This window comes from Corvus moneduloides, chromosome 5 (assembly GCF_009650955.1).
Source record: "Corvus moneduloides isolate bCorMon1 chromosome 5, bCorMon1.pri, whole genome shotgun sequence".
In the NCBI taxonomy this organism is placed as follows: domain Eukaryota; kingdom Metazoa; phylum Chordata; class Aves; order Passeriformes; family Corvidae; genus Corvus; species Corvus moneduloides.
In genome coordinates this window covers 47,099,133-47,125,621 of record NC_045480.1, presented here as the reverse complement: position 1 = coordinate 47,125,621, position 26,489 = coordinate 47,099,133, and the positions used below count along the sequence as shown (strand labels likewise).

The 26,489-nt window shown below is 39.4% G+C and overlaps 1 protein-coding gene across 5 annotated transcripts in view; it reads left to right on the top strand.

Annotated features, from left to right (window-relative positions):
* SH3D19 (SH3 domain containing 19) overlaps positions 1-26,489 on the top strand; it is an 82,207-nt gene that overhangs the window by 3,292 nt on the left and 52,426 nt on the right. For 2 of the 5 annotated variants that reach the window (XM_032109559.1, XM_032109560.1), the window contains exon 1: positions 13,356-13,662. Coding sequence is in view for 3 of the 5 variants with exons in the window: in XM_032109557.1 (XP_031965448.1) it covers positions 25,553-25,608 (56 nt within the window). In the remaining 2 variants the exon portion in view is untranslated. Of the gene's footprint in view, positions 1-13,355; positions 13,663-25,537; positions 25,609-26,489 lie in introns of those variants that run through there. The other 3 variants (XM_032109557.1, XM_032109556.1, XM_032109558.1) reach the window with 2 other exon arrangements.

Sequence of the window (26,489 nt, the reverse complement as noted above, 5' to 3'; positions counted from 1 at the left end):
TTGTAAGCAGTCATTTCCTGTCAGGGCAACAAATGATAAGTCTGGGTTGTTGCATAAAGAATGGGGATAGACAGCAAAGGGTAAATGAGTCATAACCTCATTGCAAGAAGCTTTTGCCAAAGTGGTTGTTGTTTACAGATGGAAAAAAGTGTAATATTTGTGAATAAATTTGTCAATATTTGCTTTTGAGAGTCTAGCCTTTGTTGTCCCGAAATGGGTTCTTTCACCCAGTGTGCAAGAGGCCAATCCACAGAGTCAAGGTATTTGATTTATTTAGTTCAGCACAGAAAGGGGTTCTAGCTGGCAAATTCACAAAGCCAATACACCAATTATCAAAACTTTTCATAATTTATACATTTTGATAAGCAAAGGTATTAATGTTTATTTGCTATAATTTTTATAGTTCTCTTATTAATTAGTATTTTATTTGTTAGTTAAATTACTCTCTTGCTTCTTCTGCTAATCAGCCTACATGCTCAGACTTCCTTTGAGTATATGGGTTTCTTGAGTTGGTGTCTGTGAGTCAGTAGTTGTGGTCTTCCCCTGCCAGAATTGCCTTTTACCTAGTTAGCACATTAGTTTGATGAGTTGGCTTTGTTTATTCCTCCTAATCTGGTTCCTGCTGGCCTTATCTTGGACATTCTGCCCAGTGTCCTTGCAGTCTATCAGTTCAGCATTCTGTTGTGATCCTGTTTCTCAAATTCTGTACTCTTGAAGTTGTCCCTTTTGTTTCTTTCTCTATAGCTGTAGTCACTGAGGCATGTTAAGCTGCGATTACTGAGCTGTTAAATATACTTTATCTATTTGGAAGCCGTGCATCACCTTGATTTAAAATTTGGAAACTACAGAGTAGTGGTGTTGACACTCTCCATTAAAAGTTGATGTAGTTCTGTGTGTTTTGTTTCAGTAAGCATCTCATACAATATGTGCCATATGAAATTTTATTTTGATAGTGCGAAAGTAATTTGCCATGAACTTCTTTATGCTTATTGTCTATAGTTAAATACAATGCTTTAGCATGGTTTAGTTTCTTTGCTTTGATGATTTTGTGTTTGTGTTCATGGAAGTGTTGTCTGGAAGGGAGCTCTGGGGTCACCTAGTCCAACCTCCTTCTTGAAGCAGGCCTGTTGCCAAGGCTAGATCCATTTAGCTGTGTCTTGAAAAGTCTCCTGAAAGAAAGGGATTTACAGCCTCTTCAGGTAACCTGTTTTAGTGCTTCACTTATTCCTAATGGAAGAACTTTTGCTCACATACAACCTGAACCTCCCAAGCTACATTTGTGACCATTTCCCCATTCAATGTTGTTCACTAACACCAAGAAGAGTTTACATCTGTGATCTCTGTTGCTACCCTACAAGTAGCTGTGTGCTGTGGTTCAGTAGCTTCTTTTCCTTCTCTTATCTGGGGTAAAGGAGTGTGGCCCCTTCAGCCTTCTCATTGCACAGTCCTGCCTTGCTTATTCAGGTTCTCAAACTGTACAAAAAATGTAGTGGAAGTGTTGTTTTCATTGCTGGCCAAGATTTTTTTACTCTGCACTTGAAAAACAGTATGCACAAAAGGCACTGAGGCATTCCAACAGCAGATTTGGGAACACAATATATCATCTGTTGATGTGTGGTTTATGCTTGGCAAGCATCCTTCCCTTTAGTGAAGGATGAAAATAAGTTTTGTGGGAAAGCATAGATTCTGGCTGATGGCACATACCAAGAAAACTTCCTGTTTTTCCCCTCAACGTTGTATAAATTTTGACAGACACAGGATCTTATGTATATCAATAGTTGTTAATTGACCATGATGTAGTGCTGTTACACTAATTGCTTCAGGTGATGTTTTAAATCTGTAGAGATTTGTATGGATTTCATGTGTTTTTCTAAAAACATCAATTTGACAATTCTGACTTGAGAATTTAGAATCTTCTGACAAAAGTTAATGGTAGGCTAAATAAGATGCTTCAAAGATGAACCTAATTGGTTTAGGAATTTTTGCATGTGTTATAAAACAAATCTATCCCTGTTTTCCTGCTTTCTATGGCTGTATTTGGATCCAGCCTGAAGGGCTGGATGACAGCAAGGCTGAACATGTTCACACTGAAGTAGAAGCTGAATGCAACAAATGTTACTGTTCATTTTTTTCTTTTCCCTAAGCTTTTAAAGAGGTTGTAGCGTTTCTTTTGTGTGTGTGTTACTACCTCAGTCAGCTTGTTCAGGCTTTTGAAGAAAACGTGATTGGATCAGAATGTGCTAAAGATTTCAAATGATTGACATTGTTACTCCTGCGACTGATAGTGGGCACACCATCAGCCTTTCAGAGCTGTGCTAGTAGCTCACGTGGCCCAGTGCACAAACTGAAAAAACAAATGTCTTCAGGAAAGTATGCAAGAAACACCTCCTAGGATTCAATTTTTACTTCCAAGAGAGATTCCTTCCCCTCTGCAGTCAATTTCTTAGCAACTTCTGGGAGGCTGCATATGAAAGGCCCTGCTAAATTGCTGCCAATGGATTTATCTTTCACGAATTCAATTCCTTTTTTGAACCCACTTAGACTTTTAGTCTTCAAATATTACATGATAGTAAGGAACACGATCATTCATCATATGGAATCAGTTAGTGCCTTTTGCATAGTGGTTGGTATTTCTGCTGCGTTCTTGAATTATGATGATAAAATTCTTATCTATATTCTGCGTTTTAATGTGATCTTGATTGTGGTGATTTACTTCCTTAAAAACTTCGGTAAATTTTCATGCACTGTGTTTCTACAGAAGAATTTTTGATCCATTCTCCTTCTGGACAGAATATTGTATGCATAAAAGAAGCAGTTCGACTTTTTTCTTTAGATTCTATTCATAAGAGATAAGATAAAATTAATATAATTTGTTTTCTCAAGGTGATAATTTTGTATTCATCATTAATTCCTTCTTGCATTAAAACCTGAGTGCTCAATATCACAGATCTATACATGAAAATTGGTTCAGGTTGTGCACATCTGTGCTAAATCATTTACAAGAATTTTTGAGTGTACAGTGTGCTGTGATCTTACTGGTTATTAAAAAACTGTTGGTTCATCCTGTTGGAGAGATGGGACGTAAATGCCTGGAAACAAGCTCAGCATTTCAGTAAGTTTCTCATAATGAATTCCTTTGTTGGTGTGCTGTATTCATTTTATAACTGTCTGCGCTGTAAATTTAGGGTACAAAACTAATAGAAATGTGGGACTTGGGATCAAAATAGAAGTTTTATAAGAAGTTTCTCTGCTTCTACCTAGCACTTGAAGAACAGGTGCCACAGTTCAACAGATGGCAAATGCTGTACACTTTGTCATTTGTCTTAAGCTTGCCATTCCTTGCAAGTATGTCTGACACAATAGTCAGTGAATTCCAAACTGGGATGATGAAGTTCACCTGAAAATGGAATTCTTGAGGCTGAGCACCTGTCATGTCCTACCTGACAGTCTACCACGTCCATTGTTTAAGCAGGTCAAGTCCATGCTTGGAAGAGCATCACTGCCAGCGTGGAGCAGGTATCACTGAATGATGAGATGGGATAATGCTGCAGACCTCATGTATTCAGCACTTATAAGCCTAACTATGAAAAAACTGGGGTTTTTTTCTGTTCTAGTGTGCAAAGCTTCCTGAAGATTACCATTATCATGTCTGGGAAATGCATGGTAGCAGCTGCCATGACATCAGGCACATCTCATTTCTCTAATTGCTGCCCACTAGCTTGATGTTTGTGGATCCATTATCAAGAACTATTTGAAGTGTGTCATTATGGTATTCTGGCACCATAGCAATGCAGAGGTACTTATTAGTGTATTTACAGATGTTGAATGCCTCTGACAGGGTCTGTAGGCCTTTTTTGGTGAGTGCACAGAATTGGGGAGGGGTCTAGGAGCACATGGGAGGGTAGTTATTTCCTCCAAGGTACCAAACAATTGGAACCATTTCTGCCAGCATTACCAGTGTCCAGAAAAGCTGTGTTTATCTGTGGTAAGCACACAATTCTTTGTTTTGAGGGTTTCTGAATGCTTAATAGCTTTGCCATCCTTTTGCTTGGTCATTTTAAGTTGCCATATGATTTTTGAAGCCTTTCATTGAACTGTAAGCGAAACTGCTTTGTGTTACCATGAGTAGCAACTGAATGGATGAAATTTGCATTTAGAAGACTGAGAACAAGATACAGTAGCCTCATGTCAAGGGTCGAAGCAGTTAAATAATTACTTTTATAATAGCTGCTTTTTCTGCTGTGTATTTTTGAGGGACTGGGAGGAGAAGGTAGTATGATTGACAAATATTTGGAAAAAACAGGTGAGGAGGCTTTGTGAAATACTGTAATATTCTCAGAAATAAATACAGCAGTCAGCTTTGTCTATAGTATGGGGGCCACACATGAAAAATGAAAGCAGCGTGTATCTGAGTGGTTGTTCAGAAGGCATTTCTTAGAATTGTGACTTACAGCTTTCATTTTGTACACAGAGAGAACTCCAGTGTTTTTATTATTATTTGTATGTTTTGTAAATTTAACCCTGTTTTCAATTTTTAAATAAAAAGTAATACACCAAACTCTGTGTTGTGGGCCATACTTACTTTTGTTGAGCATGCTTGAACTTGCTACCAAGTGGTATGAAAGCCCTGTGCTTTTATAAAACCCCAGGAAGGGTTGCCTACCTCTGTTTCATCACAGCAGGTGGTCTTTCTATTCTGTGAGTTGCTATTTCCTTCCCTGTTTCCTGTCTTCCCTCTTTATAAAACATCATTATCATCCTCTGTTTTGGAGCTTGGGAGGGTATGTTTCACATTGGTTGGGCAAGGGAGCCTGTCTTAAGAAGGTAATGGCAGTGTCCCGCAACTGCATCTTTCTGTCCTTGTCAAAGACACTGAGCACCTGTGGGCTTCTTCAGTAGTCCTCTCCTCTTTGGCACTCTTACCAATTAGTCAGGACTTCCAGTGTGTTCCCACTGTTGGAATTGACCTTCCATTTTGAATTCCTGTCTCAAGTTGTCGTAAGATCCTAATTTAGTGTTGCTCAGATAAGTCTACACACCTTCATTTTCCCATGGACACAAAAGACGTGGCTACAGAGGGATCAGTTGGACTGCATGCATGGGCCTTCTGCACAAGGTGACATCATGGTGCAAGGAATCCAGCTGTACAGAGTGATTACTGGTCAGGATGGTCTTCCATCAACAGGTATGCAGATTTACATGCACATGTTAGGCCAGTAATGAAGGACTCTGAGGTGCCTTAAAGGGGATTTAGTAGATGTTTAACACTTACCTTGGAGTAGATGTGGAGAAATTCATTACACACCTCAGTAAAATGTCTTCAGAATGCCAGGTGACTCACTTTTTTAAAAATTGGGTGCTGATCATTTCATTATTAAATGATATGCATTAAAACATTACTTGTTTCAATAACAGCAAAGTGCTGGGCTTCCTGTTCTGTGGAATTCTGGCAGAGAGATGCACAACTTCTAAGCATGTGCTCAAAGCTGATGGATGAGGGTTATCTCAGGGTGCAACAATTTTTTCATATATGCCACCATCATTAAACAAATCCATTTTTTGCGCCTTCACATTAATCCTTTTTATGATGTGTCTAGGTCTTGTAATCTTTGTTTGATGATAAAGTGCAAGAGACCTTTTGGGAGTAATCCATGTAACGGTACTTCAGAAGAATCCAGTACACGTGAGAAGCAATTGTTAGATTCAGTTTCCCAGGTATTTTTTATTTCTGTGTTGGGCAAAATTACCAATGTCACTGGAGGGAAAATATTTTGTTAATAGGCTAATTTCAAATGCACTTCCATAGAAAATTAGTACTTGTAACAAAATCATTGAGATTTAAGACTGTTCTCATTAGGTGAACTGGGTAAACAGCTTGGGGATTCTTTAATCATGAATAGTGACAAAGGACCACAAAATAGTCCAAGAAGAAGCTATTGAGTATTTCAGTGGTATCTTAAGAGAAATAAATACTTTCATTTGCCTGGTACATTTATTATATTTTTAGAGATACTGCCTTTTTAAAATGGTTGAGCGTATTATGGTCCTTTCTTTTCATACATTATTTTCTTTCTCTCTGTGTCTTTTCATGTTCCCAGTCTCCAAATTCCTCCCACAGTGCAGACCTATGCACTTACTTGCATTCACTATCATGTCTGATATCTAAATTGGAAGCAGTGTCACCTTTATTCTGTCAGTGGCTTCACGGGATGAAATAGTCAAGAAAGAAATTTTCTTGTTTGTTTTAAAGCCAAATTAGTTTTCCTAATATACAGAAGGGAGAATATCTTCTGAATTGCTATTCAGCACTTTATTGTGAATCCATGTCTGGCCCACTTTGAATATGGCTTAGCTTCCCAGTGCTTAATGCATTACACTGGGGACTTTTGTTGCTGAGGTTTGTCATCTCAACAGTAAAAACATATTGTTTCAGATTAGCAAATTCAGAAAACTTTTAATTGTCCAATGAGACAGGGTTCTTAGTTTGGTGAGGGGGTGGGAAGGGTGAAATTTGCAGTTTTTTACGTCCAAGAATAAATGATCTTACTATACAGCGTAGTAGATGGAGAGTCCAGCTTTTAAAACTAATAAAGATAGAGTGTGACTTCTCAAAAATTCTAAATGATTATCTGAAAAGTATACAACAAAGGCTCTTTCTACAACACCTGGTTTTGTACTGTGTAGATAAAAGGAAATTGTTTAAATGGTCAAAGTGGTATCCCTTGCAGTACTAGACTTGAAGTGGCCAGAAATTTACATGTTTAGGAAATGGTTGTTCAACAGGAAAATAACCAAATCAAACAAGCTAAATGCCCTGTGGAAAACTTAAAGAAAATGGTTCCTTTTAGTATTTATAGAAAGACTTTTATGATTACCTTAGTCATTCCACAGCAGTATTTCTCTGTGCATATCTTAGGTCTCCTGGCACAGAAAGTGCCCCTAAGTTGTGTAGTAAGGAGCATGTTGTGACAGGTGAATGTACCTACACACAGGTGTTCAAAGCTGGAGGCTCTTTTGGTGCTGGATGTTCTGGTTCTCAAGCAGGGCAAACTCCTGAGGAGGAAAATAATTGAATAAACTTGGATCTTGCATATGGTGTTTGAATGTTTATAAGATGGTCTGTTAATAAAGTGTCAGAAGGACAAGTTTATCCACACTTCTAACTAGTCCATTTATTGCATGTTGTGTATCAGCACCCTGTGACAGGCAGACGTAGGTAAGACTGAGTGAGCTCTGTGGTCTAGCTGAGGAATATGCAGAACCTCTGCAGGCATGCTAAATCCCTGATTTGGAAAGAAAAAGGTAGTACAGTGCTCTTGAAAGATAATTTCCTTTTAATGGCAGTGCTAGCAACATCAGAGAATTATTTTTCAGAAATGTGGATTTAACATTTCTGAAATGCCTAGAGAGGAACGTGTTTTGTGGTTATAAGTCTTCTGTTCCAACTCGGAATGTTGAGTCAATTGATACTTTCTGTATGAAAGTATAAAAAAAATTCAATAGTGGGGCTCATCTAGAGTAGCTCCCGCTGTGATTCTGGTGGTGTAGTGATACCTGTCTCTAGTTGTACCTGAAGTACATAATCAGAGAATTACATTGCACTGATCAGCTGGGATGTCTTTTATGAAGATGTGGGGATTCGTACTTTCAGGAGTTGCTAATTTCTTGAAAAAAGAGCTTTAGAAACAGCTGTATCCTAAATTTCCTTTATAAACAACTGTGATAGAAGGCAAAAGTGTGGTAATATATGCACGTAATGGGTGTATTTGATTGCTTATATACTTTGTTTATCATTTATGGCTTAAGAACAAGCCCAGTTCCCAGTGCTGAGTTTGGTCTAGGTTCTTACAGCACAAACCTTTTAGAGAAATGGTGAAAGCTTACAGAGTCTGTTTATGTTCTCTTTTGTTTTCTATGTCAGCCCCCTCTTATGATGGCACATATGTTCACACTGAGGCGTGCACACTTTTGCTGTTGCAGTGCAGGAGAAATTTAGGAGCAAGAATGAGGGGGTGGAGCTTCAGAGTCACAAAAACAAATCAACAGCAAATGTAGCACTGGCAAATGTAGCCTCTGCTGTCCAGTAAAATCCTTTTATCTCTTATATGTTGTGCACTTATAAGTACACTAAAGGCTTTAAAGGTGATTATAGTTTATTTTCAATCTTTTTAGCAAGCTAAAGATACTATAACTTAAAGTTATACTGTATTAATTATACTTATAGTTTGGATAATTAATACGCTTTATGGTGGTCAGTGGGTTTCAAAGTTAAATACTTGACTGCAGAGGTTCAATGTGTTCTCAGCTATGTGTTGGGGTCCACCCCCAGCCATCTATTAGTCGTGTTTAAGAGTGGGGGGAAAAGCATTACTCCAATATAAAAAACTGCAAGAATGCTTTATGCTTACAGACTCAGTAACTGTTCAGCACTAAAACTGACAGACTACTATAATTTCATTGTGGGGGGTGCTATAATGTTGGTTTTTTCCTGGCAATGTACTGCTCTGGATTCCAACAGCATACTGTAGAAGTTAAAGCAAGTATAAAAACTGTCTGCCTTTACAATTAAAAACTCTCAGCATGTCCTGATTTTGTGGCCTTTTGTAGTAAAGGGAAAGCTATACATCAAGTAAATCTAAGAAGTTTCTTCCAAGCCTCTCATTAATCTCTCCTTGAGCCTTCTGCCTTTTAAACAACTGATAAGAGACTCTGCTGTTAAAATACTAAAATACATAAACAAATGTTCAGTCTTATGGGTTTTGTTGTATAGCTGTTCCTAACAAAATTAACCAAAATTTATACTAGATTCTACACAGTGGAATCAATTTGCGTTGTTCTGATTCCTTACCTGATGGAAGTGCTGGAAAGCAGGAAGAGTTGCTTTGAGCCACAATATGCCTTAACAGACAGAGGCAAAAAGGTGGCAGTATCAGTGGCAGTTAGTGCTTATCTCAGTGCAGATGAAGCAACTAGCATTGAAAATCCCGCACAAATGCAGATCTTTTTCCCAGAAAATGTGCATTTAGTTTGAGTGAGGGCCCCATCTACATTGACAGTTAGAAATGGAAATTTGGGGCTCTTGATGCAGTTGGCTGGTAGGGACTGCTGCACCATTTAGCTATGATCACCTGGGTCTAGATGCATGTGACTAAAATATGCAGGAACCATCACATTTCTGCATGATGCCTTGTAAAGCTGCTGTATTGGTCTTAGAGTCTGGGTTTGTTAAGGCCTGGCAGCCTTCAAAGCTCGTTGGAGATTGATGCATTCAGATTAGGGCAAGTTGGATACAGCCTCTTTCAATAATTTGCCTATCTTGGAAACATACATTTTTGATGTGCCAGCACTGCTTAAAAGCCCACAGTTCCCATTGCTTGGTTTATCTGGAGGTTTGCCATTGTTGCAGGAGTGTGTCATGCTTGCTTTCCTTGTGAAACCACTGCTGGGCCATCAGGGGCTAAAAGCTATGGGGATGGAGACTGCTTAGTGCTCTAACTACGTGTCTTCCTGAAGAGTGTTGCAGTGTCCCGCCTCTTTTGCTGGCTGGTCAGTTTAACTGGCATAGTTAAGCTGGAAGATACAATATTTCCCAGAAATGGGAATGGCATGTGCCCCCCTTTCCTCCCTTCAGCCAGTTAAACTTTTAAGAGATGAAGCTGTGGAATGGGGTTAAAAGTGGGAAGTTACCAGCCTCTGGTGATAATTCCATTGGAGGTTCCTCAGTAGCTTTGCAGTTTTGATGCGGCAAAATGTGTGTTAACTTTCCACTCATTTTTCAACAACATTTTATGTTTATACTTGAATTTTTTTCTAGTGAGAGCAAACTTTTCAGTTGAAGTCACTCTTAGCAACAAGATACTTTGAAGAAGCTTGCAAAATAAACAGAGGAAAATAATGGCTCTGCTTAGTGTGAGTTGCCTTTTTCCTTTTCTTTGCTTGTCTTCCAGAGACAAGAGTGATTGCCTTAAAAGATATTGTTTTCTGCATTGGTGTTCTTTTTGGCAAAAACTTAAGCTATTCAGGGTTTGTAGAGACACTGAAATGATGTTGACTCAGTTATTTTTCTCCTGATGGTTATGTTTATATTTTCCTTGAGAAGAAAAACTGTTCTATCATATTAAAAGCAAACAACAAAAGAAGCTAATTTTCCCATGCTTGAAGTGTAAGAGAATCACCAGTTAAAGAAACCTGACCCTTTCTGAAAGCAACTGGAACGTGGCATTTCTGTCTGCCACTCAACCTTTGAATGCTGAAAAAAGGCATAAGGTGCCCATGCTACTGCTGAAATACACAGAGCACGGTCTGTAAATAAACACTAGATTTGCCAAACAGTTGTGGTACGAAGAGCAGATCTTTGTGCCCTTATGTCTTCTTTGTTTCTTCTGCTGTGCTCAGAACTGGCTAGCAGTCTTCCCAACTTCAGCCAGGAGTCTCTGACTTCTTCCACCTCCTCTTCTCCACCTGCTAGCTGCTTGGCTTCTTGCATTATATCCTGCTGCTGGATGAGGCTAATATATTTCTCCTGCATGGCTGTAATTTTTTGAGGGTAACAAAGGTTTTGTAAATAGTAGATGTGGGTATGAAGTGGAGAAGATCTTAAAGTATGGTCTGCAGGAGGTTGGAACATGGTCAGTTCTTACGGATTGAGAGACTGCGGGTCTCCGGCTATGCAAATTGTGGTTTGGAGAACAGGCAGAAAGAACTTCCTTAGCTATAATATACTTAGAATCATACGGTCCACTTCTGTAGCTTGTGAGTACTAGCTGCTTATGAATTCCTAGCATATTTTACTGCAGCTACATACACAGTAAGGATTTTATTGCTTTTACCAACAGAAGGATAGGGAGGACAGTACTGGTGTCTCATGTCTGGAAGGTAGTATCTGTTACTAGAAGTGGCGTTTTTTCCTGTACGTTTCCCATGCCCCAGTGCAGACTGGCCTATTTGTTCATTGTAAGTGCTAGTCCAGCAGCGTTCAACGTTTGCTCTAATCTGACACACAGTTTTGGTTTCCAGAGTTTAAAATTGAAGAATATACAGTTTTCTGCTAGAAAGACATCATGTCCTGTAATGTTTTATAGCAATTTCTATCATTGATACAGAGGAAAATCTGTAGTGCAGGATTTAATTTTCAGGTCTTTGCAACTATACAGTCTTCTTGCTTATTTCTGTTAGAAAAGATTACAAAGACATCTCTCTGCTGTTGAGGTAATGTGTAGAGAAAAGAGAATCAGTTGTGGGCATGCACTTTTGAGACTGAGCTTTTTTAAGCCAAGGATTTGCCTACAGAATGGAGAGATAAGATCTGTGTGTGTTTAAATGTAACATATGTGAGTGTAAATTGCCTGGGGTTTTTAGGCTTTCATATTCTAGTGTTTCTAGAGGTGTGTCATTCCTTGAATTGGTGCTTGTACCTATTGCCAAAACAGCATTTAGAATTGCAAAATTTACAGAATCACAGAATCAATTATGTTGGAAAAGACTTCTGAGATTGAGCCCACCCTATGACCACCACCTTATCAACCAGACCGTGGCACCAAGTGCCACATGCAGTCTTTTCTTAGACACCTCCAGGGATGATGACTTCACCGCCTAATTGACTCCAAGCACCTAACTGAAAGATGGAGCTCTTTCATTACACTTAATACTCATTACACTTAATACTAAAACAAATTTAGAAGATTAAGTTCACAGCAAACTTTGAAGAGGTGCAGGTTTTAGTTCTATTTTAAAATGCTGGCTCTTTACTTGTAGTATTACAATTCGTTCTTTTCAAGAAGACCAGTATGCGTGCGGATGGCGTGGTCTCAGTAAGTTTATCAGTAAATAAAATGTGCAAAACCAAATGTAATTTTGAAATATTGAAACAGGAATGAAAATAAAAGGGAAAAAGGAATCACACTGATTTCCTGAATGAGCAGGATGCAGCAGTGAGGGCAGGCTGTGGTGGATCTGTTCACTGGACATGGGCTGTGTGGGAGAGCTCCCAGATGCTGTGCTTACATAGGCTCTGACTTGGTTTCTTCCTTCTCACTGGTTTATTCACATGATCATTTTAGCAGTGGGAGGGCTTTGTCTGAATACTGTTAGATTGTGGCTGTGTACAGAGCAGGGGACACTGATAACAAGCAACAGATGGCAAGCAGATTTCCGTAGGAAGTCCGGTCTTGTTTTTTTCAGTGCTCACAGGTAAGGAGGAAGATACATGATAAGGATGGAAGGAGTGTGTGTTTGAAGTACTCTTGCTGCAACTCTGGTTTGAGCTATTCCAGAACTATACCATGCTGCTTCTGCTACCAGAGTTGCACACAGTGTGATGAAATGGAGATCTCTGTGAGTCAGGAAGACAATAAATTATAACTGTGTGGCTGTGACAGCTCAGTAGGAGCACCTATGGATGGAAAAAGCATGACATACTTTTAAGCACTGTTGACATGAGATAATTTTTTACCACTTTAATGAAAACATAATCAAATGAGCACATAAAGCTTGGAGAGCAAAGTATTTCTTTTATACAGGAGATAAAACTGTGCAAACAAATGTCTGCTGTCAACAGAACAAATTTTATTTAAAATGCAAAGCTTTAAGATTGAAAATACAATCTGTGAGTGTGAAAATTTTTTTAGGAAGACTCTTCTGTATAGACAACATTTTCAGTAAAGTGTTTATTAAGACACGAAAAATAGCTTTCTGTTTAAAATACACACAGATCAAATTAGAAGCAAAATTACCATAGTCAATGGAGATTATATGTAGCTCTAGGAATTATCTTCTGCTTGTATAGTGGATCTTTCTGCATTAAAAGATTAAACCCCCCTCTAATTTTAGAATATATGTATTTTAGGTGGACAACAGTCTCAATTTTTCAGGTAGTTCAAAAGTCATGCAGTAAAAGCTATTCTGGACTTAAAATATGAATGATAATCCATGAATTCTAATATCATAGCACTGTGGTTATTTTGTAATGCTTGGGTGATAATCATAACTCTTGGGAGAAATATTTTATACTTTCTATGCATACTGGTGCTTTATGTGTAGTTTTTTGTGAGTCAATCTCATTAGTCCAAATAAGCTACTTAAAATACTTACAGGATAAACAAAACCCTTTCTAAAAACACAGAAAGATTCAGTATCTGGAGCCCTCAGAAGCTGAAGAGTTAATGGTGGGACTGCACTGGATTCAGTGTATTTGCAGATGTTGCTGCAACCAACTGCTGATTTTTCTCCCATCCTGTCAGGGAACTCTGCCAGCCATGATTCATGGAATGATTTTTTTGCGCTGAGTAATCTGTGGTTTTTCTTTTTTCCTCTTCCCTCTCCCTTATTTTTACCATGAACTAAAGCCCTATTCATTTCAGCTAAAGGGAGGAGAAGCTTCCAAAGCATTAATACAAAACATAAATACAGTCTGTTTTGAGTGGAGGAATTGTAACAAATGTTAAACTTGCAGTAATTTTACTTGGTCTTAGGCAGTCTAGTCCAGTGTGGGAAAACAGTTTTAGAAGAGAAACAGCTTTTGGTTTTGCTAGTCATATGGTTTCACAGTTCTCTTAAGACTTCTGTACTAGTATTGCTAAAGAACATCCAACTTCTGTGCTGATATTATGCCTCCTTTCTCACAGATCGCTCAGAAAGAAATAAACCAGACTGCCGCTCTTCAGGGTAAGAATTGTATTTCTCTATTTATTCTTCCCTTCTCTTTCTTTTTTTTGTCCCCTTAGTTTTTCCTTTTATTGGGTGAACTAGGAAATTGGCCAGAAAAATAAAAATGCCATTTTTCTACTCTCTGTTTTGGTAACAGTAATGTAATACCAAAATAATTTTGTTTTAAAAAGAATTGTTATATTTCTTACAGGCAGAATTTTTTTCAATAAATTAATAGGACTTGCTACATTGTGATTGTGTACACTTAAACTCCAAAGGCTTGTTATGTATCATGCACAGGGTTGTTTGGTAAAACTGTGGTTTAAAACAAGAAGCCTGTCATGACTTTTGCTGCTTTGAACTGTTTGCTTCTATAGCAAGGAAAATAATTCTTGGTTCAGTCAAAAATAGCAACACTATTATTTATTTCATTAACTCTGATCCCATCATACATAATGTTTCATAAGATGCAAATGGAAGTGTGTTAAACAAAACATACACACACACACACACCAGCACTTCATGTTTATTTAGAATTTCCATCAAGAGTTGTCATGAACTTCTAGGCTATTGATTTGCAAGGCCCTATTTTCCCTTAAGCTTCTGAATATTTTGTAGTTCTTCTTATCCTCTGATTTTTAAATAATCTCTTTCTCTATTGCCTCATTTCCAGACTCTCTCTCTTTCAATTCTCCCCTGGGGAATAGAATTTTGTCCCTATCACGTGGTGGATAATGGGATTTTAATGAACTAAAGTGATAGAGCAGGCCAGCAAACACTGCTTCTCCCATTCCTTTGTGAAAAGTCTTTCCAAAAAATGCCCCTGATGTTCAGTCTTTTGACATGACCTGACCTTTTCATTTGATTTTTACAGTCTACATTTTTTCCTTTTTGGTACATTTTTACAGTACAGTGGACTAGCTTTTATAGTTGGAAGAACAGTGTAGCATTTTCTTACAGCACACTTGATGTGTTGTATCTATTGTGTGATGTGATGGAAGAAAGGATGTTTTTCCCTTCCCTCCCCTATCTGCCACAGCACTGTAGCTGATTCCAGCTGTGCATTTAAGTTGCAGGGGAGTATTGCCTTTGTCTTTGAGTACTTTTATCTACTTAAAAGCTCAATCCCTGCATGTCCTGATTTCTTTTTATACTTAAAAATACTAAACTTTTTTTTTCTTAATATGATGCAGTTACAGTCTTCATGTTAGAACTTTCATTAGATCATGTTGTATTATAATAATGTCAAATAAATCCAAATCATTATGAAAAAGAAAGCTAATTTTATCAAAATGTTTAGTCTCTTTCCCTTTCTTCTGTCTGGTCGTTCTCACCAGTATGTTTTTTTGCTCTGGAGTGTATTTTAGAAGTTTGAATTTGGAACCAAAAGCAAAGTAAAACTTGCGATTTTTTTCCATGGAATGGAAAAATCCAATTCCATTGACCAGCCTTGACAGTAAAATTCTGCCCTAAACTGTCTGGGCTACAGACTCCAAATTCTCATGTGGAAAGCACGGAGTAATTAACAGTATAATGTAGATTGCTCATAATGTTGAGAAAAATGTACCTTTCAGTAGCCTTTCATTCCTGTCAGTGGTGCATGTGCTTTCTGACCATATCTATGTCTCTTCTACGCCCTTCTCAATCTCACTGGCCATTGTGTCATGAGCTGTGAGGAAGAAAAGCCACCATTTAAAGGGTACTGTTGTTTTGTGCACGTCTCACTTTTGTTTCTAGACTGGAACAGGAGCAGCCTGCCTTACTTAAGTGATGTGCTCTGCTAATTGATACTGCTACACTCAATGGTTCATCTCTCATTATAATTGGAAGTATAATTCTGTGGTGACAAATTGCTGGGCGAGATTCTTATCCTCAGTCTGGCCATATCATGCTTAGGAAAAGAGCTGCGGTTCCATCAAGGCCAGAGCCCCTTGATAGAAGACTTGAGGTAAAACTAAACAGTGAAGTATGCAAGGCTAAAATTGAAGTGCAAAGCACACTTCTCTTGTAACATGGGGAGCATTTCAGAGCTGTTTGAATTTCACTGGGGATAGTTTTATGCCATTTTATGATGAGCTACTGTGCTTATGACACTGCGCTCTCTGGGAGCAGTTTGTGACAAGGGAAGAAGAAAATACAATGGTTCGGAGGCATCTTGGCTACTTATTCCTTAAACTGCTTATTGTGGGATGCATATCTTAAAAACCCAAGATACTATCTCTCTCATGATCTCAAGTGGAACAAAAATGATGGTGCAGGTCTTGGTACTTGAACTCAAGTTCTAGAAACAAGAATTTCTGCACTAGAATTACTATGAAATATTGGAGGTGGACATGGGGAGACCATCTGACAAGATGAAGGAATAAGCAGTGAGTCTTAAGAAAGGTAGATAACCTAAGATGAAATAGCAGATGTGGATGTTTCCAAGAGAGAGCCAGAGAAGTAGTTTATTGTTTTATATAAAACTCTGGTGAGATCTTGCCCAGAAGTCTATCAAGTCTAAGTACAAATGTAGAACACTGGGATAAGAAGAGACCAGAAAAAGGCCCAGATATCCACCACCAACTCTTCCTCATGCATTGTAAGGTTAGGTTTTGGTCTGGAACATGATCATTGTATTAAAATATCACATAATATTTCTTGTGATTTCAGGGGTCTAAAGCTTGCCCTTTCCAACTTCCTATTCTTACATATTTCTCTGCCTGTGTATTTCTAGATGTATTTCAGGCTTGTGCTTGAGTCTTTGCAGTATTAGGGATGAAAAGTTTATATACAGTGAGACAGGAACAGTTTTAAGACATAGCTTGAACATAATTCCTTTGCAATGAGAGACATATAAAAAAGCCTGTTCTAGGTAGAGCAGTATATAAATGGTCATTAATATAGTTACTTTATTATCGGGTGGTGCCATTTAGAAGAATTTTTACAGCAGTATTGGGAACTTTGACAAATACTCTGGTTTGGTTATTAGCCTATCGAACGTTTAGACTGGGAGAAATGCTACAGAAGGGGGGAGCATTCTGAGGGGTGATACAGGGATCTAGCATAGCATGGGCAAGAAATCTGGAGAGTGGATGAACCAAAGACCATAGATAATGATTTAAAGGGAGGGAAACAGATATTAGGTAATGTTTACAAAATGTGCATTACATTATCTTTTGCCTCTTTTGGTAATTAGCAACCATCTGACACTCAGGAGAGTTTAGATAAAGCAAGGAGTAGCAGAACAGGGCCTGTGAGTATCTATTTCATGTACTGCTCTGCGCTGATTTTTTTGTTAAGTATAGCACATTAGTAAGATCAAAACAAATGTTCGCTGAATCCAAATAATACCTATTGCTGTGTTAAATTTTTATCAAAAGACATTTAGTTTCGTGACCTAATAGCCATCCTTCAATTGTTACATTTCAGACAGTATTAAAATATATCTCTACTGGTAAGAGTGGCCTGTAATTACAATTCTTGATTTTACTGTCAGGTCATGCTTGTACTGTTGTCTCTGATAGCTTCAGGTCATGCACTGCTGTAACACAGGTCAATTAGGTCAAAAGAAGTAGATCTTTATTCCTCTAAATGTTTTCAAACTGAAAATTATATGATAGTAATAGAATAGAAAATTTCAGGCATCTACGTATTTGCAGTTAATCCCTGAACATGTAAAACTTGTAGAAGGAACTGGATTTTTTTTTTCTTCTTTTGGTTAAGGATTATGGATCAAAAAATCCTGAAACACAGTCCTGTAATTTGATATAATTCATTGTAGTTGCCTTGACCTTGGAGATGAGAGCATGCAGGTAGGTAACAACTGCAACAATTTATTGAGAGATTTAGTAGGGTATCAATCACTTGAAGTCAAGTAAGAAATCTTGATTTTTAGTGTATCAGTGTCTACTGTGAAAAATGGGGAGGGGGATTAAAATAATTAGTTCATTTCTAGAAACAGATCCTAGGTTTTACGGGCATATAGTCTGCCTGCTGATTGTAGTGTGCTTAAGTTCTTTTACAGCTGCTTGCCTTCATTTGATTGAACTAAATTGAGCTTTTTTTATTTAAAATGCATCAAGTCAACAGTACAAATAGACAAAAGTCGTCTTTTGTTCCTTTATAAACAAGCACTTGAAGTGGCTGATCAAAGGGACTACTGATCCCTTTAGTGGGGCTCTGGTAAATCAAGCGATCATTTTTATGAATGGTATTTTGTATCCAACTTTGGTTTTAGTTGTTTGGGATTATTTTTAATGTAGCAGAATTCCATTAGTGAAAGCTTCCCTGCATTTCTGTTTCCTCTGCTATGTAATGTTGATTTTGTGGAATTGTGTTTAATAAATACTACAGTAACAGTCTGACTATAGCTTAAGAATGCGTTCTCCCAGATCCTCTGTGAAGCCTTAAAAGACACCCTTTAATGAAGATCTTAAGCATTTAACAGAGCATGAAGGGAATCTTAAGGCACTGGCCTGACAATGTGGTGGAACTGTCCCCACTTTATAATTAAACTGAGGTGGTTTTACAAATCAATATGCTTTTGAGGTCTTGAGAAAACAGACAGTAACAGGTTTTTCTGTGTTGTAACCATTACAGTCAGTCATTTAATAGTATCGTAGAATATCCTGAGTTGGAAGGGACCCACAAGGATCATTGAAATCCATCTCCTGGCCCTGCACAGGACACCCCAAGAGTCACATCATGTGCCTGAGAGCATTGTCCAAATGCTTCTTGAACTCTGTCAGGCTTGGTGCTGTGACCGCTTCCCTGGGGAGCCTGTTCCAGTGCCCAGCCACCCTCCGGGGGAAGAACCTTTTCCTGATATCCAGCCTAAACCTCCCCTTACACAGCTTCAGGCCATTCCTTCAGGTCCTGTCACTGGGCACCACAGAGAAGAGATCAGTGCCTTCCCTCATGAGGAAGTTGTAACTGCAATGAGGTCTCCCCTCAGTCTCCTCCAGACTGAACAGACCAAGTGACCTCAGCTGCTCCTCACACAGCTTCCCCTCAGGGCCCTTCACCATTCTTATGGCCCTCCTCTGGACACTCTCTAACAACTTAATGTATTTTTATACTGTGGCACCCAGACCTGCCCCCAGCACTGGAGGGGAGGCTGCCCCAGAGCAGAGCAGAGTGGGACAATCCCCTCCCCTGCCCGGCTGGCGATGCTGTGCCTGATGCCCCCCAGGGCACGCTTGGCCCTCCTGGCTGCCAGGGCACTGCTGGCTCATGTTCAGCTTGCCATGGACCAGGACCCCCAGGGCCCTTTCTGCAGCGCTGCTCTCCAGCCTCTTGTTCCCCAGTCTGTATGTACATCCGAGGTTGCCCTATCTGAGGTGTAGAATCTGGCGTTTGTTTTTGTTAAACTTTGTATTGTTGGTGATTGCTCTGTCTTAGTCAGATGGGCAGTGTGGAGAGACTTCTGCCGCTTCTGTACTGAGGAATCACAGAATGGTGGGAAGGTCATGCAGGTCATGTAATCAAGCATTGTGCTCATAGTGGGAAGATGCTGGTGCTAGTTCAGGCCCATGATGTTTTTTTCTAGCCAAGATTTGAAAATCTCCCAGGAGTGGGAGATTGAGCCTACTTATTTTCAACCCACTCACAGGCTGCTTGACTGTCACTTACTAACTTTATTTCCAAGTGATACGGCTGTGGGAAACACTACCAAAAGAAGCAGTCTAAACACTGGACTACTTAATATCCAGAAGGACCAAATTCATTCACACAAACATCCTGAAGTACAGTTTTTCATTACGGCTGTTTAAAACCCTTGTGTTGTCTACTAGCAATGTCTGGACAGCCTTGTCAATGCTTCTGTTTTACATAGGAAAATTTCGGGGTTTTCCCCATCTAGGCCAGTGTTACAGACTGTAATACAGATCTGAAGTTTGAGACTTTGAACCTTGCTGGCACTCCATCTGAATGGGAAGGGTTGCGTGTAGAAGAAAGAATGAATGCTGGGGGATGTTTTACTGTGATATTCTTACTCGTTACATTTAGCTTTTGTAATTTTTATGGCTAGGGAGTTACTCAGATTACTCTTAGTCTAAGCATGCTTTTAGGCTGTGAAAATAGAAATGTCCTGCTTTTGTACACTCTCAGTAGGCCAGAAGTTGGGTTAATTCTAAAAAGTATCTAGTCTCCTTCCCAAATCCTTGGGGTGCAGTTTCACAATTGCCCTGAGCTGAACTAAGCCTGTGTTGCTCCAAGAAGGAAAGGACTCATTCTCTCCTTTGGGCTGCTGTCAATGCTCATGTGGTTAGTTGGATCAGAGGGCTGATCTCCAAGGAAAAAAATAGCTGTCTTCACAGATGAAGCAGGTTCAGCATAGGGGAGCAGAGTGATTTCTTGCAAGTTCCACAATCAGTCAATGGCAGAACTGGAAGCAGGGGTTCCGAGCTGTGGCTTTTCTTGTTATCTTAAAAGCGGGGTCACATGACTCCATATTTTTCATTCCAAGAGGTAAATTTTGGACTCATTCACTCAGTGCAATCCAACAGGTTAAATATAGATTGAAACGGGTGAAACTTGAAATTGGAATCTATTTATGTGTCTTTCTTTGTTTATCATGTGTTTCTCATCAGCACGTGCTTTCACGTCAGAGCTTTTGCTTCTGGGAGTAGAATAAGCTGGAGCAATTTTGTGCAGCATGTTTCTTTGGTAGCTTCTTTGCTACAATAAATCATTATGCTTAACTTTTAATTTGCAATGTTAGTTTTCACCCTGCTCAGTTTATACTTACCTGTAAATGAGAAAAAAAGAATCACAGGTAGAGCAGAGGAATAAATGGCAAATGGGTTCAGTGTAGTTTTTGGCAGTTAGGGATCACAGGAGTATCTGGAGCCTGTTCCTGGGGGCGTTTGTTTTAATGTTGTCAATTCATCACTTTTGTGTTGGGTATTTTTGGCTATTCATCTCACAGATAGCAGTAAAGAGTTACTGTGAAGGGCGCATCCTAGCCAGTCTCCTAGATCCCTTATTCCTAAACAGAGAAGAGGGATTTGTTTTAATAAAAGAGTTCTCTGTTACTGGTTTCTGCAAAGGGAATTCTGAAGGTCTGTTTGCTCTGGTGCCCTGAACAACTCCTTCCGTTGTCTGGGCTGCTCTCCAGTGCTTATTCTAATTCATAATGGAAAATAACGCTGCAAATGAGATGGCTGTTGAAAGAATAAAGAGAAAAAGGCTCACCCTCTGTCTTCACTGAAAGAATTTCACTGCTTCTTTGGGCATCTTGTGTACATGAGCAAGTTTTACCATCCCATCATCTTTCAGAATAGACTCCTATGGAAAGTACTGACGACCATCCAGACACATGGCCACACTCCTTGTGCATTAGGAGAATTATCTAGGACATGAACAACCATGCTAGACACTAGTTCTTAAGAAGGTGGTTTCAGGAAGGACACAATTGCACATCACTTTTTTAAAGTCAAATTAATCAGTCATGGTTATAATTCTGCTTCTTTATGATTTTTTTTCCTCCCCTCTATGACGAACAGCAGATGATATTCATCTGGTAGCTGGGAAGGAGGGCTGGGAAAGAATTCTTTCCAAAGGTATTTGTAATACTCTCAAAGAAAACAGAAAAGGCGGAGGAGCTGCTAAGGGAAGCCTATAGGATATGTGTCAGGGCTGAGGAGGCAGACTCAGCAGGTTGTAAACTTACAATGCTGAAACAGTAATTGTTAGGTTCTCTCTGAAAGAATTTCATGTTGGTATTTTAAGAGTGTTGGAGCTTTGGTTTATTTCCCTAAGGACTTATGTAGGTTTCTGTCTAGGCTCAGTATCTACATTTTCCTTTGCCTTTGGAATTTGAGTGGGAGAGCTCAGTTTGCAGTTACATTGTGTTCGTTTCCATGGCCTCTACTCTGATGTGCACAAAAGAGAAGAGGTTGTTATTTCGTTCTTTTTTTTTTTGTTCTCTTTTTCTGTACTGCTCACCTACTTTATAATTTCATTGTAAGTTATTCTTTGGTGTCTTTGTTATTTATTCTAGTATAGGGAATCAGTTACCTTAAGTAGCAGCATCTGATTTGGCAGGTTGAACATTGAAATGATTGATCAAGTACTCTTTTAAAACATGTTACAGTTGCATTCTTACTACATCATGGGGGTAAGGTATTCCTAGTGAGGCCTGTCACATTGAAAATTTCTTCCTCTTTACTGTATTTCAGTAGAAAGTACAGTATAATGTACAGTTTGCACAGCTGTACTTCAGACTCTGATCCTGTCATTTGTGAAAGATTGCATTTCTGATTTTGCTACAAAATTTCTCTTTTCAAAAGTGGTATTTTGCTCAATGCAGGCATCACCATTTGAATTTAAGCCATGTTTACATACTGAGTTTGTCCTAGTTTTGGCCATCTGTGACAAATCACAAGCTCAACTGAGCTAGTATTAGCCCTTAGTGTAGACAAGGATGAGCTGCTTTTTCATCTGTTGCAGCTGCTTCAGCTTCAAGAAGAGAACTAATATTCAGTGACATGAAAAGTCATGTTGCCTGTTCCCTTGGAGGCTACAGCCAAGGCAGGTCACCAGCAGGTCTCTTCATGCCATAGGAGGGTCCCTTGCTACAGAGGACTGAAATTAGACCATGCACCCCTAGATGTGGAAAGTATTCATAGAAGTATGGTCTTTATAAGTATGCATAGCTGCATCTTAATCTTGGGAGCATTGTTACAAGAGGCTTGTCATCTGAATGTGGTGAACTTTGCCATCTCCTGAGGCTTGAGGCAAAGGTTGACTTCTAATTAAAGAGAAGGTCCAAATCTAATCAGGGTGTTCCAACCACAAGCAATAATTACTTTGTTAAATCTCTCTTTTAATCTATAGCATAATATCTGGTTGAAGCAAAAGAAGTACCTCAGTGCTGTCACGTTTTTATTAGGCAATACTTTTGCTTGGAATAAATGCTTAGTAAAAAGAAACAGCTTTAGTTTTACTATTATAATTCTTCTATTTCATGTCATTGGGCTTCTTCTTCCCCAATACCTCACACACCAGTATCTGGTATCTAGTATTAGAACCTGAAAGGAGGTTGTAGAAGTGAGAGGACTACAGGAAGTGGCCTTAAGCTGAGACAGGGGAGATTCAGATTAGATATTATAAAAAAAATTTTGCTGTTATGGTGGTCAGGCATTGGAATAGGTTGCCCGAGGAGCTGATAGAGTCACCATCCCTGGAGGTGGTCAAGAGATGGATCTGACGCTGGGTGATACAGTTTAATGTTTTAGTGGTTCAGGGGTTACAGTGGTAGTGCTGGGTTGAGAGTTGAATTTGATGATCTTAAAGGTCTTTTCCAACCTTGACGATTTTATGGTTCTATGAATACAGTATTAGTTCAAACAGTACTGATACCATTTTGTGGTTGGACCGGGTCAGGAACTTTCTTTCCTCTTCCAAAAGCACATTTTCTTTGGGCAACTGTTTTTAAAACTATTGTGTTGTTTTATTGCCTTGTTACCACGGCCCCTTCTAAAATAACAGGTCCATGAATAGCTAAAAGCATGTAGTGCTCCTGACGGGTGAAGGTCAGACAACTAGGAAGAAAGAGAACAGTATCGTGGGACAAGTACATTAATGACAGTTGCAGGAGAGGCTTTCTCACCACACCTTACTGGTGTATAGGACAAAAGATTATTTGCTTTACTGTTCAATCTGTCTTCTTCCTTCTAAGGCTGTTGACAAGGAAATGAGTTCTGTTAAATGAACTTTTTACAGTGTGAACTAGAAATGCTTTCTGTTAATAACAGTATTTATTTTTTCCATCAAAGACAGATCTGAAATGACAACACAGTTCTCTGGTGCAACTTGAAGCCATATTTTCTTGTCCTTTTGCTTGTTATTTGGCAGAAGAGGCAGACCCCCACCTTGATACAACCTATTTTCATGTGGTTGTAGAGGGCAGTAAGGTCTCTCATGAGCTTCTTTTTCTCCAGGCTAAACACTCCCAGTTCCCTCAGCTGCTTGTTACAAGACTTGTGCACCAGGCCCTTCACCAGTTTCGTTGCCCTTCTCTTGACACTCTCCAGCACCTCAATGTCCATAGTGAGAGGCCCAAAACTAAACACAGGATTTGAGGTGTGGCCTTACCAGTGCCATGTACAGGGGACAATTGCTGCCCTGGTCCTGCTGGCCACACTGTTTTTGGTACAAGCCAGGATGCCGTTGGCCTTTTTGGCCACCTGGACGTATGCTGGCTCATGTTCAGACACTATCAACCAGCATCCCCAGGCCCTTTTCAACCAGTTTTCCAATCACTCTTCCCTCAGTCTGTAGCAATGCCTGGAGTTGTTGTGACCCAGGTGAAGGACCCTGCTCAAGCAGGGCCATCCTAGAGCACATCGTGTGGATTGTGTCCAGATGGTTCTTGAGTATATCCAGCGAGGGAGACTCCACAACCTCTCTGGATAATTTGGCAAAGTCACCTGCACAGTAAAAAAGTTCTTTTTCATGTTCAGGTGGAACTTCCTGTGCATCACTTTATGCCCCTTCCCTCCTGACCTATTGCTTGGCACCACTGAGCAGTTTGGCTCCATCCTGTTGTCACCCTCCTCTCAGACACTTACTGACATTGATGAGGTCCCTACTCAGTTTTCTCGAGGCCGAACAGGCCCAACTCTCTCAGCCTGTTATTTTAAGGGAGATGCTCCAGTCTTACTATCTTCATTGTCCTCCTCTGGACCTGCTTCTGGAGCTCCATGTCTCTCCTGTGCTAAGGAGCCCAGAACTGGACACAGCAGTCCAGCTGTGGCTGTACCAGGGCTGAGCAGAGGGGTAGGATCACCTCCCTTGCCCTGCTGGCAGTGCTCTCTGAGAGAAGTGATACTTTGTGTTTATTAGCCAACAGTGGGTTTTTATTAGTTTTTATTTTAGTTCATATAGAGTTTTAGCACCTACAGTGTGTTGTGGCAAGCAGTGCCAAAGCTTAACCTCACATTGCACGTTGAAAAGTCTCTCTGGCTCTTGAGCTTGGTGTTAGCTAGTTTTATATAATGTTTTCTACATTCTGTAATGTAAGAGACTGAGCTGTCATTCCCTATAGCTTTGCTGCTTCTCGAGAAAGTTAAAATGTTGTTTTCTGCTTTTAAATAGATCATGTCAATCAATTAGGTGGTCTTAAAGAAAAGGTCGCTATTACTTTTGGAGGCCCAGAGGCATGTCAGCAAGGGGAGAGAAGGTTGACTGATATGAGAAAAAGGACGGGAATGATTTACTGCCTTTGGAATTACGGGCATCACTGAGAGTGGAGATTAGATAAATTACCTGCTTATGTTATCTGAATCCAGGGCCTTTAAGTTGCACTGGAGACCGAAAAAAAAGTACTATTTATTTTCTGTGCCTGTCCTTGTAAAGATTATAGATCATTTTCAGGTGGAACTTGAACTTTTAAAGGGTTAGAGGTCAGAGATGAAGTGGTTGTTACAAGAGAAGGGTAACCCCACTGGTTCCTGTTTTTTCCGGGTTTTTTTTTGGTTGCCGGAATAAGCTCATCTTTGTGGCTGTTTAATTTCCTCTGCCTAATTTACCTGATGACATGTGGTGCATTGGTTGAAGTGCATGGAGGAACATGTGATAGATCTATGTGTTTGGGGGACACTTACAGGCGAGGGAAGGGCATTGATATCTGTGGCTGTGAAATGTTTTGGAGAGGTATTTCTTATGGCTGTTGCTCTGACAAAGTCCGGTTCAATCTGTTCCACGAGGTGTTTGTTTCTGAAGCTAAATTTAGTTGAGTGGCAAAAAGTGATGATAGTGATTATTTCTTCCAAGTTGTAATCATCCATTAGAGAATGCAGTATTTACTGACTTGCCATATAATTTGAGGTTCGTGATGTTGTAAGACAGCCAGGATATATGATTGAGGGTGGAGGAAGTTCTTTTTGTCTTACAGTATGTTTGCATGGTGACTTGCTCAAAGATGAGATCTCTGGAGAAATGTCCCCGGAGGTTAAAGGCCTTCTCTCGGTTGCTGAGGTAGGTATTTTGTTCTTACAGCAAATTCAGCGCTGTTCCTGCCTATCAGGATTTTGCAGTGGGATAGATGCAGGTTTTGTAGGCATCAGAATGATCTAAAAAATTTCTTTGGCTCTGTTGGTCGATGCTTCTGTTTCACTCTTGGAAAATAATTTGAGTATGTGTAAACTTGAATGCTTTTCCCCAGCTTGGGCTGGCAAAGGTATTAACTTTACCTATACACTATACCTTACCAACAGTCTTGTAGATTCAGAATTAAAAGACTTGAAAAATAATCTTTGATGCATATCTTTTTGGAATGGTTGACCTTAATCTCAGAGTTCCTGGATCTCTGTGAATGTATAAAAAGGACTGAAGTTTAAGATCATGTTTAAACTCAGAGGTATAACATTGCAGACCTACAGATATGTGAATGTTTGTTTTGTTGTTGTGTAGTGCAAATTTCTAGTGAATCATTTTCTGTATTTTGTAACCAAAAGCTCTGTCAATATCTGTGGCATAGAAGAAAAGGAAGCATTTCAGTAAAGGTAAGGGAAAAGTGTTCAGGAAAATATGCCATTTCTCTGACTGAGCTGCATGCAGGGCACCTTCTGGAAAGACAGGTCCAATGAAGGGTGTGGTTATGAGATTTTATTTGACAATTTCTGTGCACTGTGCATTCTGTAAGGGCCACTGTTACAAGTTCATGGATCTCACATATTGTAGGGTGTAACTGGGTGAGTCAGCAGTACATTGCAACAAGATGTGATCATGCATGAAGATAGTTTTACTTCTGTGAGATTTTAATGTAAGAGGGTTGAAAATTAGTGTTTCTGCTGTTTGTTAAATGATTTATTTTGTTTATAAGTACAAACGGCCTGTTTGAAGCCAGTATGTTTCTT